Here is a 17,391-nt window from a genome sequence, read left to right on the forward strand (position 1 = left end):
ATGGCAGCAATGTGATGTGTAACATACCGCCATCTAATGGTGACTTACAGGCACTGCAGCCACAGTCAGTAAGGTGCCACAATGAATGCAGCCTGCCCTCTAGTGGAGATTCATGAGTACTGCAACACATCGACCATTGTGACAATCCCAATTCTTCATCGAGTGCCCAGTCACCTATAGCAGTGGTCCCAGTATAGCTCACAGCTTGGGGCAATAGCAACAAGCTATGAAGAGCCAAGAGCAGGTCTCCAGATGGAGACTTTCACCCAAAAATCAAATTGGAAAGGGGGGGGAGGGAATAGAAAGAGGTAAGAAGTTAGGTTTTTGATGCAGCAGTGAAGGGAAATGACTGAATAGAGGAGGGAACCCCTGGATGGGTGCATACTGTGCAGAAGGCGATCCCCAATGTGCTTTCTATGAGAAACCTCAGGCTGACATTAGTAAATGGGGGTGTGATGCACGCCACAAAAGGTAACGGGGTGCAGTGTTGAATGTGGCTGAAAGAAAAGCAAAAGGAGCTCTGCTATGTACAATGAGAGTTGAAGACATGGGGATTTCTTTAGAGACCTCCCAATTGTGCAGTTTAAGCAATGGATTGTTTTCTCATGTTTTAGTTTTGGGGTTTTTTTTCTGCACAGATGCAGTTTCAGTTTCACCAAAAAATAAAAAAAAAATAAATTTTGCTGACATACTCCTGGGCAGGGTGAGGCCAGCACCATGTCGTCTCCATTACTGGGCTTCTCTGCTCAGTTATTCCCACCTTCCAAGACACATATGATTATGTAATATTAGCCAGTATCTACAATTAGAAATGTAGTATAGTTCTCCTGATTAGCTATGTCTCTTACCTCATGTGCAGGGCATTGCAGCTTAGGTATCCATGGTTATGACCAGAAGCAACTATCACCATGGGTAGATGTAACTGGATATACAAGCAGCAATGCACGGGACATAAGTAAAAGATATGGCTAATCAGGAGCTCTATACTACATGTCTAATATACTACATATTGGGATGGGATATTGAAGATGGGAATACCCCTTTAAGTTTGGGGAAGTCACTAGTGATTGGACAGGAGCTGAGACTTCCTGCAGGTCTATGTAATCTACAGCGCAGAAGCAGCCACCGCACGTCAGTGACCGGCTGTGTTCAGGGTTCACTTCTTACAGGATCCAGGACTGATTGTAACATAGGAAGAGGTTGGCGACTACCCATCCTAAGGATAGAGGAATGACGGACCATCCCGGGGCCCGCGTCTGACACCCCCAATTCCTGCTGTTCTTGGTGCCACATTCAGGAGCAGCTGTGATATACAGCGACCGGGCACCATCAGATGACGGGCAGCTGCATAGAAGAGCATTGCGGGTACAGAACAGCGGACAATCAGTGAGGGGAAGTGGGGGGGGGGCGCAGATATCGATGTCCTATACTGAAATGATAGGGCATAGATTTTGAAGTAGTGGACAACCTTATTTAACCCCTTCATGACTGGCCCATTTTGCGCTTTCCATTTCCTCTGCCACCCTTCTTCTGAGAGCTGTAGCTTTATTTTTTCTGTCAATCTGGCCATGTGAGGGCTTGTTTATCTGAGATAAGCTGTACTGCCGAATGAAAATATTAGTTTTGCCATCGAGAGAAAAAAAAAAAAAATATTAGAAAAAAAAAAGTGATTATACTCCGTTCACTATGGTAAAACCGATATGTCCGATTCCTCAGGTAGGTGCAAGTTTGTAGACAAATATGTGTATAGCTTTAATTTTATCTAAGGGGTGTGTATGTATGTGTATATATATATATATATATATATATATATAAAAGTTATTTCCTGCTACCCATCGAGTCAGTTTTCCCTCAGGATTTATAGTTTTTTAGTCTCAAGCTGACATTTAATACCATTTTTATGCAGATACTAAGTTTTGATTGCCTTTTATGCAAAATGTGGCAAAAAAAAACCCCAAAAAAAGCATTTGGATTGCTACACCATTTGCCGATCAGATTGATTCTATATTTTGATAAGTGTATATTTAACCCTTTAATTTTCAATAGGGGACGATTTTATCCTAGATATAATTTTTCAAAGCTTTTTTTTACTAGTCTCCTAGGGGACTATAAGGATTGATCACTTGGTGCCTCAGTGGCTAGCACTGCAGTCTTGTGGTGCCTCAGTGGCTAGCACTGCAGTCTTGCTGTGCCTCAGTGGCTAGCACTGCAGTCTTGTGGTGCCTCAGTGGCTAGCACTGCAGTCTTGTGGTGCCTCAGTGGCTAGCACTGCAGTCTTGTGGTGCCTCAGTGGCTAGCACTGCAGTCTTGTGGTGCCTCAGTGGCTAGCACTGCAGTCTTGTGGTGCCTCAGTGGTTCGCACTGCAGTCTTGTGGTGCCTCAGTGGCTAGCACTGCAGTCTTGCGGTGGCTCAGTGGCTAGCACTGCAGTCTTGTGGTGGCTCAGTGGCTAGGACTGCAGTCTTGTAGTGGCTCAGTGGCTAGCACTGCAGTCTTGTGGTGGCTCAGTGGCTAGCACTGCAGTCTTGTGGTGGCTCAGTGGCTAGCACTGCAGTCTTGTGGTGGCTCAGTGGCTAGCACTGCAGTCTTGTGGTGGCTCAGTGGTTAGCACTGCAGTCTTGTGGTGGCTCAGTGGTCAGCACTGCAGTCTTGTGGTGGCGGGATCCTGGATTCAAATCCCACTAAGGACAACATCTGCAAGCAGTTTGTATCTTCTCCCCGTGTTTGCGTGGGTTTCCACCGGGTTCTCCGGTTTCCTCCCACACTCCAAAGACATACAGATAGGGACTCTAGATTGTGAGCCCCAATGGGGACAGTGTTCCTGATGTATGTTAAGCGCTGCAGAATAGCGCTATAATAAATGAATAAAGTAATTCTCTCCTGTAACAGGCAGTACTTGGCTGCTGGTTACAGGACCGAGTCATGTGAGCTACAGGAGTCACCACATGACCCTGTGCTACCATAGATCCACATGATCACATCACGTGACTTCCAACAGAGGCCTGCAAGACTGCACATCACCATTTAAAGGGGTGAAAATGCATGGGTGGAATGAGATTCCACTTGTGCCTGTGAGACACGTCAGCTTTACAAGTCAGCCAATGTGCACGGATTGCCTGTGGCAGGGGTGAAGGCTGTGTGCACACTGGAAAATGGAATTCTCTCAAGAAAATTCCACAGGCATTGAAAGATTACCGCACCCGCGGTTTAAAAAAAAAAACCCCGCACCCGAAAAGAAAGGAATTTTGTTTACTTACCGTAAATTCCTTTTCTTCTAGCTCCAATTGGGAGACCCAGACAATTGGGGTGTATAGGTTATGCCTCCGGAGGCCGCACAAAGTATTACACTTAAAAGTGTTAAGCCCCTCCCCTTCTGCCTATACACCCCCCGTGCTCCCACGGGCTCCTCAGTTTTGGTGCAAAAGCAGGAAGGAGGAAAAAGAATTATAAACTGGTTTAAAGTAACTTCAATCCGAAGGAATATCGGAGAACTGAAACCATTCAACATGAACAACATGTGTACACAAAAAAACAGGGGCGGGTGCTGGGTCTCCCAATTGGAGCTAGAAGAAAAGGAATTTACGGTAAGTAAACAAAATTCCCTTCTTCTTTGTCGCTCCATTGGGAGACCCAGACAATTGGGACGTCCAAAAGCAGTCCCTGGGTGGGTAAAATAATACCTCGTAAGAGAGCCATAACACGGCCTTTTCCTACAGGTGGGCAACCGCCGCCTGAAGGACTCGTCTACCTAGGCTGGCATCCGCCGAAGCATAGGTATGCACCTGATAGTGTTTCGTGAAAGTGTGCAGGCTCGACCAGGTAGCCGCCTGACACACCTGCTGAGCCGTAGCCTGGTGCCTCAAAGCCCAGGACGCGCCCACGGCTCTGGTAGAATGGGCCTTCAGCCCTGAGGGAACCGGAAGCCCAGCCGAACGGTAGGCTTCGAGAATTGGCTCCTTGATCCACCGAGCCAAGGTTGATTTGGAAGCCTGTGACCCTTTACGCTGGCCAGCGACAAGGACAAAGAGTGCATCCGAGCGGCGCAGGGGCGCCGTACGAGAAATGTAGAGTCTGAGTGCTCTCACCAGATCTAACAAGTGCAAATCCTTTTCACATTGGTGAACTGGATGAGGACAAAAAGAAGGTAAGGAGATATCCTGATTGAGATGAAAGGGGGATACCACCTGTGAGGCAAATCCCGGGATATGAAGATGAATTATGACTCCAGTCATAATCCCTCATCACTCCCTGGCAGTGCCCCCTCCCTTCTTGTCCTCAGTGTTCCACTTACACCTCCATGGCCATGTCCTGTGATATGGAAATGAGGTGGTGTGGGAACAATGGACACAGGATGACTCCCTGCCGTCACCCTGTAACAAGAGTTGTATCTCATTAGCAAGGCTATGGAAATAGCCAGACAGAACGACTCCAGTAAAAAAATGGTTCATATCTCGCAAGCCATATTTCCGATAAATATGGCAACCATAAAAATGGTGTCTCCGCATGCGGACGATGCCGGCACACCCTTTTTATGGGAGCAGGACATTGGGAAATGCCCCAGGCGTGATATCAGCCAATGGGGAACTGGCAGACAGGTCATGAGTCCCCTCGTTCTGTAGCTAAATTCATAACTGTCACAATGAGAGCATTGGCGTCTGCCTACGACGCTCCCAGGCAAAGTTATGGCCAATATCCCCTTTGCTGGATAATTCTGATCCATGCAGGGGGAGTGGCAGTGCTTCCCTGTGAGGTCACTAAGGTAGGAGGGGACCTGGATCTGCCCAGGTTGATAACCCTACTTCGGCCATTTTCCAGTGTTCTTTCGCTGGGGGCACGTGTAGGAAACATCTGTGGGAAGGATCCTAGAAACCTGGGTACAGCGCCCCCCTGTGGCCAGACGCAACAAGGTAACTGCTGGAACTGTGTATGCCTGTTTGTAACCCATGCTTTGATTGTAACTGTACTCTGACATATGTATATTCTGTAGATTCCCTATTGTATATATTGTAGTTTCTAGTGTGCTTTAGGCTGATTAAATTATATAATTAATCTTGGGCTGTTCTGTTATCTCGATCTTGAATCCCACGTCTGTGTGTTCGGCTAATAGTTACCGTAAATCGGTTGGTGGCAGCGAATTGTGCCAAGGATTATTGTGGGGAGGCCAGTGAGATTCGGGGAGATTTTATATATTCCGCCCGCGGAGGTCGGGGGAATATATACCTTACTCTCACCGGGGACCCTTCAATAATCGGCATAAGTAGTATAGCGGCCTCCTTGCTTATGGTCGGGCAATTCCATAATTGGCCTGACTATAAGAGGGGCGCTAGAGAGCGCGTCACGTGCTCTGTCTGTCGGTCGGGAGGTATAAAGGAGGGGTGACCCCCACTTGTTACCCCCCGATTGTGACGTACTGGTAGCCAGCGCGGGGGATTTCTGAGTGACCCCCCCGGTGGTTTGTGACATATTATTGTGCCAAGGATTATTGTGGGGAGGCCAGTGAGATTCGGGGAGATTTTATATATTCCGCCCGCGGAGGTCGGGGGAATATATACCTTACTCTCACCGGGGACCCTTCAATAATCGGCATAAGTAGTATAGCGGCCTCCTTGCTTATGGTCGGGCAATTCCATAATTGGCCTGACTATAAGAGGGGCGCTAGAGAGCGCGTCACGTGCTCTGTCTGTCGGTCGGGAGGTATAAAGGAGGGGTGACCCCCACTTGTTACCCCCCGATTGTGACATACTGGTAGCCAGCGCGGGGGATTTCTGAGTGACCCCCCCGGTGGTTTGTGACACCACCTTAGGGAGAAATTCCGGAACCGGACGCAGAACCACCTTGTCCTGGTGAAAAACCAGGAAAGGGGCTTTGCATGACAGCGCTGCTAGCTCCGACACTCTCCGAAGTGAAGTGACTGCTACTAGAAAAACCACTTTCTGCGAAAGGTGTGAGAGAGAAATATCTCTCATTGGCTCGAATGGTGGTTTCTGAAGAACCAGCAGCACCCTGTTCAGATCCCAGGGTTCTAACGGCCGCTTGTAAGGAGGAACGATGTGACAAACCCCCTGCAGGAACGTGCGTACCTGTGGAAGTCTGGCTAGGCGCTTCTGGAAAAACACAGAGAGCGCTGAAACTTGTCCCTTAAGGGAGCCGAGCGACAAACCCTTTTCCAGTCCAGATTGAAGGAAGGACAGAAAAGTGGGCAAGGCAAAAGGCCAGGGAGAAAAACCCTGAGCAGAGCACCACGACAGGAAAATTTTCCACGTCCTGTGGTAGATCTTGGCGGACGTTGGTTTCCTAGCCTGTCTCATAGTGGCAACGACGTCTTGAGATAACCCTGAAGACGCTAGGATCCAGGACTCAATGGCCACACAGTCAGGTTGAGGGCCGCAGAATTCAGATGGAAAAACGGCCCTTGAGATAGCAAGTCTGGTCGGTCTGGTAGTGCCCACGGTTGGCCGACCGTGAGATGCCACAGATCCGGGTACCACGACCGCCTCGGCCAGTCTGGAGCGACGAGGATGACGCGGCGGCAGTCGGCCCTGATCTTGCGTAACACTCTGGGCAACAGTGCCAGCGGAGGAAACACATAAGGGAGCTGAAACTGCGACCAATCCTGAACTAAGGCGTCTGCCGCCAGAGCTCTGGGATCTTGAGACCGTGCCATGAACGTTGGTACCTTGTTGTTGTGCCGGGACGCCATGAGGTCGACGTCCGGCACCCCCCAGCGGCAACAGATCTCCTGAAACACGTCCGGGTGAAGGGACCATTCCCCTGTGTCCATGCCCTGGCGACTGAGATAATCTGCTTCCCAGTTTTCCACGCCTGGAATGTGAACTGCAGAGATGGTGGAGGCCGTGGCTTCCACCCACATCAAAATCCGCCGGACTTCCTGGAAGGCTTGCCGACTGCGTGTGCCGCCTTGGTGGTTGATGTATGCCACCGCTGTGGAATTGTCCGACTGAATTCGGATCTGCCTGCCTTCCAGCCACTGCTGGAACGCTTTCAGGGCAAGGTACACTGCCCGTATTTCCAGAACATTGATCTGAAGCGAGGACTCTTGCTGGTTCCACGTACCCTGAGCCCTGTGGTGGAGAAAAACCGCTCCCCACCCTGACAGACTCGCGTCCGTCGTGACCACCTCCCAGGATGGGGGTAGGAAGGATTTCCCCTTCGATAATGAAGTGGGAAGAAGCCACCACCGAAGGGAAGCTTTGGTCGCCTGAGAGAGGGAGACGTTCCTGTCGAGGGACGTCGGCTTCCTGTCCCATTTGCGTAGGATGTCCCATTGAAGAGGACGCAGGTGAAACTGCGCGAAAGGAACTGCCTCCATTGCTGCCACCATCTTCCCCAGGAAGTGCATGAGGCGCCTCAAGGGGTGTGACTGGCCTTGAAGGAGAGATTGTACCCCTGTCTGTAGTGACCGCTGCTTGATCAGCGGAAGCTTCACTATCGCTGAGAGGGTATGAAACTCCATGCCAAGGTATGTGAGCGATTGGGCCGGTGTCAGATTTGACTTTGGAAAATTGATGATCCACCCGAAACTCTGGAGAGTCTCCAGGGTAGCGTCGAGTGACCCTGAGAGTGGAGGACCGCTACTACAGTAGCCATAACCTTGGTGAAAACCCGTGGGGCTGTTGCCAGGCCGAACGGCAGTGCCACGAACTGCAGGTGTTCGTTTTCTATGGCAAAGCGCAAGAAGCGCTGGTGCTCTGGAGCAATCGGTACGTGGAGATAAGCATCTTTGATATCGATCGATGCAAGGAAATCTCCTTGGGACATTGAGGCGATGACGGAGCGGAGGGATTCCATCCGGAACCGCCTGGTCGTTACGTGTTTGTTGAGAAGTTTCAGGTCCAGGACAGGACGGAAAGACCCGTCCTTCTTTGGGACCACAAACAAGTTGGAGTAAAAACCGTGGCCCTGTTGCTGAAGAGGAACAGGGACCACCACTCCTTCTGCCTTCAGAGTGCCCAGCGCCTGCAGAAGAGCCTCGGCTCGCTCGGGAGGCGGGGATGACCTGAAGAATCGAGTCGGGGGACGAGAGGTGAACTCTATCTTGTAACCGTGAGACAATGTCTCTCACCCAACGGTCTTTTACCCGTGGCAGCCAGGTGTCGCAAAAGCGGGAGAGCCTGCCACCGACCGAAGATGCGGAGTGAGGAGGCCGAAAGTCATGAGGAAGCCGCTTTGGTAGCGGCACCTCCGGTGGCCTTTTTAGGACGTGACTTAGACCGCCATGCGTCAGAGTTCCTTTGATCTTTCTGAGGCCTTTTGGACGAGGAGAATTGGGACCTGCCCGCGCCCCGAAAGGACCGAAACCTCGACTGCCCCTTCCTCTGTTGGGGTATGTTCGGTTTGGGCTGGGGTAAGGATGTATCCTTTCCCTTGGATTGTTTGATGATTTCATCCAAACGCTCGCCAAACAATCGGTCGCCAGAAATTGGCAAACTGGTTAAGCGCTTTTTGGAAACAGAATCTGCCTTCCATTCCCGTAGCCACAAGGCCCTGCGGAGTACCACCGAATTGGCGGCTGCAACCGCCGTACGGCTCGCAGAGTCCAGGACAGCATTAATAGCATAAGACGCAAATGCCGACGTCTGAGTGGTTATGGACGCCACCTGTGGCGCGGACGTGCGTGTGGCTGCGTCAATTTGCGCTTGACCTGCTGAGATAGCTTGTAGCGCCCATACGGCTGCGAACGCTGGGGCAAAAGAAGCGCCGATAGCTTCATAGATGGATTTCAACCAGAGCTCCATCTGCCTGTCAGTGGCATCTTTGAGTGAAGCCCCATCTTCCACTGCAAGTATGGATCTAGCTGCCAGTCTGGAGATTGGAGCATCCACTTTGGGACACTGAGCCCAACTTTTGACCACGTCAGGGGGAAAAGGATAACGTGTATCCTTAAGGCGCTTAGAAAAACGCTTATCTGGACAAGCATGGTGATTCTGGACTGCCTCTCTGAAATCAGAGTGGTCCAGAAACATACTCGGTGTGCGCTTGGGAAACCTGAAACGGAATTTCTCCTGCAGGGAAGCTGACTCCTCCACCGGAGGAGCTGAGGGAGAAATATCCAACATACGATTGATGGACGCAATAAGGTCGTTCACTATGGCGTCCCCGTCCGGAGTATCAAGATTGAGAGCGGCCTCAGGATCAGAATCCTGATCAGCTGTCTCCGCATCATCAACCAGAGATTCCCCCCTCTGAGACCCTGCACAATATGATGATGTCGAGGGAAAATCTAAGCGAGCTCGCTTAGTCGGTCTGGGGCCGGGGTCTGTGTCAGAACCCTCCGCCTGGGATCCATGAGATACCCCGGGAGGACATTGTTGGTCCAGCTGAGGTGGGCCAGGGAACAAAGATTCAACAGAGTCCCTGTGCTGAGATACCGGTCTGGACTGCAAGGCTTCTAGTATCTTAGCCATAGTCTCAGAGAGTTTTCCGTCCCCGTCACCTGAACAGTGTTAGCAGGTGGCTCCCCCTGGGCCCCCCCTAGCAGAGGCTCTGGCTGAGCAAGTGCCACAGGGGCCGAACAGTGCAGACAATGAGGGTCAGTGGAACCTGCCGGTAGCGGGGTCGTACATGCGGCGCAGGCAGCATAATAAGCCTGTGTTTTGGCACCCCTGCCTTTCGTGGGCGCCATGCTATTATCTTCCCTGAGTAACACAATAGGGTATATAGCCAGAAATCAACTGTGCACCATACAGTGTAAAACATATATACCATAAACATATAAATGTTACACTACTGCACAATGGGGCTAGCACCACAGGTGCTGCTTACCACCCACCTAAAGCGGTTGTGAGGCCACCAGAGTCCCTGCCTGGGTCTCCCAGACTTTGTCCCCCTCTGCAGCGTCCGAGGAGCTGACAGGAATGGCTGCCGGCGTCCTGAGGAGAGGAGGGAGCCGTGGGCGTGACCCAGAAAGAGCGGGAACTGGTGCCCGCACTGTGCACAGTGAGAGGGGTGGAGTATGCAAAGCATGCTCCAGCCCTCAGTGCTGCTCGTTCTGTGCAGCGTCCCGCCCTTCCCCTGCCTGTCAGGGCTGTGGGCGGGAGGAAAGGGAAACTAGGCCGCAAAAAGCCGGGGACTCTAGTAATAAACGCGGCCGCCGTAAAAGCGCGGCCGGCGTGAAAGTCCCTGGCGCGCCGCAGTGTTTCCATGGCCGCGGCGGTCAGTGCGGCAGTCCCTATACATAAACACACTCAGCAACGCTGAGTGTGTAATGGCACATATTAAACCCGGTCAGCGCCGTGGTCCCCGGTGCACTAGCACACCCAGCAAAGCTGGAGTGTTGCTGTGCGCTGTCCCCACAGGGATACAGAGTACCTCCAAGTAGCAGGGCCATGTCCCTGAACGATACCCGGCTCCTATCCAGCAGGCTCCACAGGAGTTGTGGATGAAGCACGGCCTCAGTGCCTGGAGACCGATAGGATCCCACTTCCACCAGAGCCCTGAGGGGGATGGGGAAGGAAAACAGCATGTGGGCTCCAGCCTCCGGTACGCAATGGATACCTCAACCTTACAACACCACCGACAAGAGTGGGGTGAGAAGGGAGCATGCTGGGGGCTCTATATGGGCCCACTTTTCTTCCATCCGATATAGTCAGCAGCTGCTGCTGACCAATCTGTGGAGCTGTGCGTGCGTGTCTGACCTCCTTCGCACAAAGCAAAAAACTGAGGAGCCCGTGGGAGCACGGGGGGTGTATAGGCAGAAGGGGAGGGGCTTAACACTTTTAAGTGTAATACTTTGTGCGGCCTCCGGAGGCATAGCCTATACACCCAATTGTCTGGGTCTCCCAATGGAGCGACAAAGAAACACATGCGGTTTGCTGCGCTTTTACCGTGTGGGTTGGTACATGTGCTTGCACAGCGAAAAAAAAAAAAAAGTCATTTCATTCTGAGATAAATAAGAGACCCTTGTGAGCACACGCTGCATTTCTTCACATTACCGGCCGTGGGAAATGACCTGTGGTTACCTCTGCTGTCTCGCTGCAAGGCTGCATTCAGCCTGTGTCACTCGCGGCTGGATGCAAGCATCGTCAGACATGGATTACGCCAGAGCTGTGTGTTTCAGGAGGGGTTAATAAGGTGGTGAACCAGGAGCTTTGTTGTGTTTTATTTAAAATAAAGGATTTTTTGGGGTGTGTTTTCTCACTTTACTTACGGGTTGATCATGTCAGCTGTCACAGATGCTGCCATGATCAAGCCTGGACTTCGTGGCGGTGATCCGCCACCATTAACTCCTTACAGTGCCACAAGAAGATCTGAGGACATTAAGGCTAAGTTCACACACTGCGTTTTTTGGCCGCTAAAAACGCACCTGCGTCGAAAAATGCGTCAAACGCATGCGTTTTTACCGCGATTTGGTGCGTTTTTGATCTCTGCGTTTTCCAATGCATTGCATGGGGGGGGAATGCAGGAAAGAATTGACATGTCCATTTTTTTCCCAAGCTCAAAAGCGCAGCTTAAAAATAAAAAATAAAAAAAAAAAGTGCGGACAGCAAAAATGAAAAACTCACTTTGCTGGGGAAGCAAAGTCATGCAGTTTTGAGGCCAAAAATGCACATAGTGTAACCCTGCCCCTCGCCCTCCCCAGCCTGAGAATACAGGCCTGCCGCCGTGTGCTTACCTCGGCTGGACATAAAAATACAGCGGAGCCTGCAGGTTTTTTTTCATATTTCCGTTTACTTTTTATGTGTATTCTTTATGTCTGTTCTATGTCTGATGTGTGTGTTTACTCTGCTCTGCTTCCTCTTCCTGTCATAATGACATCACTTCCCTGCAAACCATGATGTACATTACCGCAGGTAAACCGCAAAATACCGGAGGGAATAACGCAGTGAACCGCACAGAATTTGCTGCCTGCGTTATTCCCTGCGGGATTTCCTGATTACATTGCAGTCACTGGAGTGAAATCCCGCAGCAATGTGCGGAAAAGAAGTGACATGCAATTGTTTTGGCTGTGGGAATCCTGCAGCAAAACATGCAGCTGTCAAATTCTGCTTAGTGCGTACAGGATTTTTTTTCTCCATCGGAATTGCTGGTGAATCACTGCAGAGATATTATGAACATTTTCTGCAGCGAAACATGCAGCAAAACTGCAAAAAATCTGCAGCAAAAACCAGCAAGTGCGCACAAGGCCCAACACTGACTGCTGGGACATATTACTGCATATGGTCGTTAAGCTGTAGAGCCAGTCAACCCCCAGAAGAGGTTACTACAAGGTAATTGCAGTGGATGGGGCCTAGGACAGAGCATGCAGGAGGTACGACTGGTGTGTGAGTGTGCGGAGGCCAGGAAGGAGGCTGACACCAGTTGCCAGTTAAATACTTTATTTCTCTGGACCGGTTTTGTTACAGTACAGGTAAAGTGCCGCGGCGTTCCACGTCTGATGGAGTGAATTCAAGTATTAACGCCCCAAAGCAGCAGCTTATCTGGGAGTCAGGAACGGCCATTGAACGTTTGTGCCCGGAGTCAGGGGAATGCTTTTCTGGTTTAGTCGACCTCCTCAATGGTGGGTCCGGATGAGGCCCCTCCGGAGGGAGCGCCGCCTGCTCCTGGGAAGCCTCCGGGCATCCCTCCGGGCATGCCACCAGCACTCTGGTACAGCTTGGTGATGATCGGGTTACAGACCTTCTCAAGCTCCTTCTGTTGATGCTCGAATTCGTCCCTTTCTGCAGTCTGGAGGGGGAACAAACACCAGATTAGATCAGCCGGCTACATACAGGGGGCACACAGCTAAAGACAAGGGGGTACGTCGCTCAGACATCCAAGGAAGGTATTGGGGCCGTCATGAGCCTCGCAGCTCTGGTCCGGTGAAAACTACGAATGGCATTGGAAACGTTCATCACAGCGACTGCCCGCCAGCCGGTCCCCGTACATACCTGGTTCTTGTCCAGCCAGGTGATGATCTCGTTGCATTTGTCCAGGATCTTCTGCTTGTCCTCGTCGCAGATCTTGCCCTGCAGCTTCTCGTCCTCCACGGTTGCCTTCATGTTGAAGGCGTAGGACTCCAGGGAGTTCTTGGAGGAGACCTTGTCCCTCTGCTTGTCATCCTCAGCCTTGTACTTCTCGGCCTCCTGGACCATGCGCTCGATGTCTTCCTTGCTGAGACGACCTGTGGATGACAATCAGGTTATTGAATCTGTGCAGATCTATAGAAGCGTCAGCCATTAGGTGAACAATGTAGATGATAAACCGCTCAGACATCCAAGGAAGGTATTGGGGCCGTCATGAGCCTCGCAGCTCAGGTCCGGTGAAAACTACGAATGGCGTTGGAAACGTTCATCACAGCGGGCGACAGACCTAAAGCGGTGATAGTTACCTTTGTCGTTGGTAATGGTGATCTTGTTCTCCTTGCCGGTGCTCTTGTCCACCGCAGACACGTTCAGGATACCATTGGCATCAATGTCGAATGTGACCTCAATCTGAGGAACGCCACGAGGAGCTGGAGGAATGCCGGTCAACTCGAACTTGCCCAGAAGGTTGTTGTCCTTGGTCATGGCCCTTTCACCTTCATAGACCTGGAGGATAAGACCACTGTCAGAACCAGGCATCCTCTCTGCAGCAGCAGCAGTACTACATCTCCCAGCATGCACCAGTGTGGATAAGACCACTGTCAGAACCAGGGATCCTCTCTGCAGCAGCAAAACTACATCTCCCAGCATGCACAAGACCAGTCAGTACCAGGGATCCTCTCTGCAGCAGCAGTACTACATCTCCCAGCATGCACCAGTGTTCTGTAGCAACAATGTTAAGCGTTTCCTTACCTGGATGAGGACACCAGGCTGGTTGTCGGAGTAGGTGGTGAAGGTCTGAGTCTGCTTGGTGGGAATGGTGGTGTTACGCTTGATCAGGACAGTCATGACGCCGCCAGCAGTCTCAATACCCAGAGACAGAGGGGTGACATCGAGCAGAAGGAGGTCCTGCACGTTCTCTGATTTATCTCCAGACAAGATGGCCGCCTGCACAGCTGCAAAGAAAAGCAAAAGTGTTAGAAACAAACCAGCAAAGCATCACTACATGATATGGGTGGGAGACGCTCAGACATCCAAGGAAGGTATTGGGGCCATCATGAGCCTCGCAGCTCTGGTCCGGTGAAAACTACGAATGGCGTTGGAAACGTTCATCACAGCGGTCGTCATATTCAGAGACTAGCCGTGCTCAGCGACATACCTGCACCATAGGCCACGGCCTCGTCTGGGTTGATGCTCTTGTTCAGCTCCTTCCCGTTAAAGAAGTCCTGCAGCAGCTTCTGGATCTTGGGGATACGTGTGGAGCCGCCGACCAGCACAATGTCGTGGATCTGGGACTTGTCGAGTTTGGCATCGCGAAGAGCCTTCTCTACTGGGTCCAGGGTTCCTCTGAAGAGATCGGCGTTCAGCTCTTCGAAGCGAGCTCTGGTGATTGAGGTGTAGAAGTCGATGCCCTCGTACAGGGAGTCGATCTCGATGCTTGCCTGTGTGCTGGAGGACAGGGTGCGCTTTGCACGCTCGCAGGCAGTGCGGAGACGGCGAACAGCTCTTTTGTTGTCAATGATGTCCTTCTTGTGCTTCCTCTTGAATTCGGCCACAAAGTGATTGACCATTCTGTTATCGAAATCTTCGCCGCCCAAATGAGTGTCGCCAGCGGTTGACTTCACTTCAAAGATACCGTCTTCAATGGTCAGGATGGACACATCGAAAGTGCCGCCACCCAGATCAAAGATCAGCACGTTCCTTTCTGCACCAACCTGTGGAAGAGGAGACTGGTCAGACATGGACCTAAAATATGCAAGAAATCCTCATCCCCAATGCATGTGCTCCAGATTGGGGGAGCCATGCACATCGGACCATGATCGCTCAGACATCCAAGGAAGGTATTGGGGCCGTCATGAGCCTCACGGCTCAGGTCCGGTGAAAACTACGAATGGCGTTGGAAACGTTCATCACAGCGATCTGCTGAGTCGTTGGATAGCGTAGAACTCCTTACCTTTTTGTCCAATCCATAGGCGATGGCGGCAGCGGTCGGCTCGTTAATGATACGCAGGACATTGAGGCCAGAAATTGTGCCGGCATCCTTTGTCGCCTGACGCTGGGAATCATTGAAGTAGGCGGGGACGGTGATCACAGCATTGGTCACAGTCTGCAAGATAAAAAGGTCACAAGTCAGTATAAAAACACCACATGGGGAGGGAGAAGCTGCAACTGCACTTCATGCAGAACTACAACTCCCAGCATGCATATCAAGAGCCCCTGAGCATGCTGAGAGCTGTTACTTTGCATTAAGACAGACTAGTGATTATATTGTTAGTCACATGACTGCGAAAAACAAAATCAATGTGATCGCTCAGACATCCAAGGAAGGTATTGGGGCCATCATGAGCCTCACAGCTCTGGTCCGGTGAAAACTACGAATGGCGTTGGAAACGTTCATCACAGCGATCGCCTGCCTCTGCAGTATGTAAACACGACGTAGGTCACAATTCTTTAAAATCCCAGTGTTTGTGTGTGAGGCTGCTTTCACACATCCGGTTTTTCCTGTGCGGCACAATGCGGCGCTTTGCAGAAAAACCCGCAACATTAGTGCCGTGCCGCATGGGCTTGCGTTCCATCCGTTTTTTTGCCGCATGCGTCAGATTTAGCCGATGCGGTGGCCGAATGGAACGTTGCCTGGCATGTTTTTTGTCCGGCAAAAAAAACAAACAAAACCACACGCATTGCACCGCAGTTTGCAATGCATGCCTATGGACGTCGCATGCGGTTTTTTCCACTGCGTATGCTCAGTAGTGTGCCGCAAGCAGCAAAAACCGGATGGGCCGCATGTAAAAAACATATGCAAAGGATGTGGTTTTGTCACCGCATCCTTTGCATAGGTTTTAGAGCCGGCTCTGCTAAAACCAGGAGGTGTGAAAGCAGCCTAAACCTGGCACTGTCATCCTCATCATAAGTGGCAGGTGACCACTAATACAGCACTGTCCTCCCCTCAGTAACTATAGCTGCCCCGAGAGCTGGACGTTACCTTGCCGAGGTAAGCTTCTGCAATCTCCTTCATCTTTGTCAACACCATGGAGGAGATTTCTTCTGGGTAGAAGGACTTGCACTCTCCTTTGTACTCCACTTGGACCTTGGGTCTGCCGCTGTCACTTATTACATTGAACGGCCAGTGCTTCATGTCAGACTGCACAACGGAGTCTTCAAACCTGCGGCCGATCAGTCGCTTGGCATCTAAAATCCAAAACACATGAGTAAGCACCTCTGCCGGCACTGAGGAGGAGCCTTGGTGACCCTGGACCAGGTCCGCAACTTACCAAAAACTGTGTTGGTGGGGTTCATGGCGACTTGATTCTTGGCAGCATCACCGATCAGCCTCTCTGTGTCGGTGAAGGCCACGTAGCTGGGAGTGGTCCTATTGCCCTGGTCATTGGCAATGATTTCCACCTTGCCATGCTGGAAGACGCCCACGCAGGAGTAGGTGGTGCCAAGATCGATGCCGACTGCTGGTCCCTTAGACATGGTTTCTGTAATAGAGCAAATGGTAGTGAGTGTATGAGCAGTAACATGACGGGCTGGGAGTAGCACTGGAGATGAGACAACCCACGGGAGAAGTGATGTGTCACCAACAATCAGACAAAGCCAGCTCCTGCTGGGATAGACAGGAGCTGCCACTAAATGGTCTCAATGGCTCACTGGGCGAGACCCCACCCACTCAATTTAATGCACCCATTGTTACTGGGTGGGGTTTAACTGCAAGTGGGTGAGGTTTTGGCAGCATTAATATAAACTTAATTACGTGGTCACCTAGGGTGAACCCATTTAATAAGGATAGACTTGGGATCCGAAAAACCTGGCTTTTTGGTGAACAGAGCCACATCAGCAAAAAAAAAAAAAAAAAAAAGCCAGACCTGCCTTATCAATACTTAGCAACCCAGTGTAATCACTCTTTTGGAGGGAGAGGTCATGTGACCATGGCAGCCATAATACTTGGACTGCTTTTGTCATGTGACACCCCTCCCCAGGCCAGAACCTGGGGGTCCCAATACAAAGCCCATGAGGTCTGTAAAGCCCCCTTAAGGCTATGTGCCCACAGGAGATTAAGCCTGCGGAAATTCGCGGATTTTCCAGATAAATCCACAGGTTTCAGCATGTACAGACACTCAAGTTTTCCTATGGGACATGGGGAGTGCTGTGTTCAGGCTGCAGAATATGTGTGGCTGCAGAATATGCAGACCCTGACCTATCCTAAGGGTCAGCAAAGTAGACATCGTGGATAACCTACTGAATAAACTGACTAATTTTTCCCCTCCAAAGTCTCTGAACCAATAGTGCCAACCCCCAGACTACAGAACAAACCCCCCCCCAAACTTTATAGGATTCAGCAGACTGCGGAGCGTCAGGATACACAACATGGC

General features: G+C 51.1%; 1 protein-coding gene and 2 non-coding genes across 3 annotated transcripts; all 3 read right to left on the reverse strand.

Moving 5' to 3' along the window:
* Window positions 1-12,317: 12,317 nt before the first annotated feature.
* On the reverse strand, window positions 12,318-16,518 carry HSPA8 (heat shock protein family A (Hsp70) member 8). The gene is made up of 8 exons (XM_075327995.1): window positions 16,291-16,518; window positions 16,002-16,207; window positions 14,973-15,125; window positions 14,178-14,733; window positions 13,772-13,974; window positions 13,327-13,525; window positions 12,887-13,119; window positions 12,318-12,683 (listed from the first exon to the last, which is right to left on the reverse strand). Exons 1-8 carry the CDS (start codon window positions 16,493-16,495, stop codon window positions 12,498-12,500), a joined length of 1,941 nt encoding a protein of 646 aa, XP_075184110.1. The 5' UTR covers window positions 16,496-16,518; the 3' UTR covers window positions 12,318-12,497.
* On the reverse strand, window positions 12,760-12,858 carry LOC142257320 (small nucleolar RNA SNORD14). The gene has a single exon (XR_012727611.1). It is a non-coding gene; the product is annotated as a small nucleolar RNA SNORD14 (small nucleolar RNA).
* On the reverse strand, window positions 15,326-15,424 carry LOC142257321 (small nucleolar RNA SNORD14). Its single transcript, XR_012727612.1, has one exon. It is a non-coding gene; the product is annotated as a small nucleolar RNA SNORD14 (small nucleolar RNA).
* Window positions 16,519-17,391: the final 873 nt, after the last annotated feature.

The sequence above is a fragment of the Anomaloglossus baeobatrachus genome, chromosome 11 (genome assembly GCF_048569485.1).
Source record: "Anomaloglossus baeobatrachus isolate aAnoBae1 chromosome 11, aAnoBae1.hap1, whole genome shotgun sequence".
Taxonomy (NCBI): Eukaryota; Metazoa; Chordata; class Amphibia; order Anura; family Aromobatidae; genus Anomaloglossus; species Anomaloglossus baeobatrachus.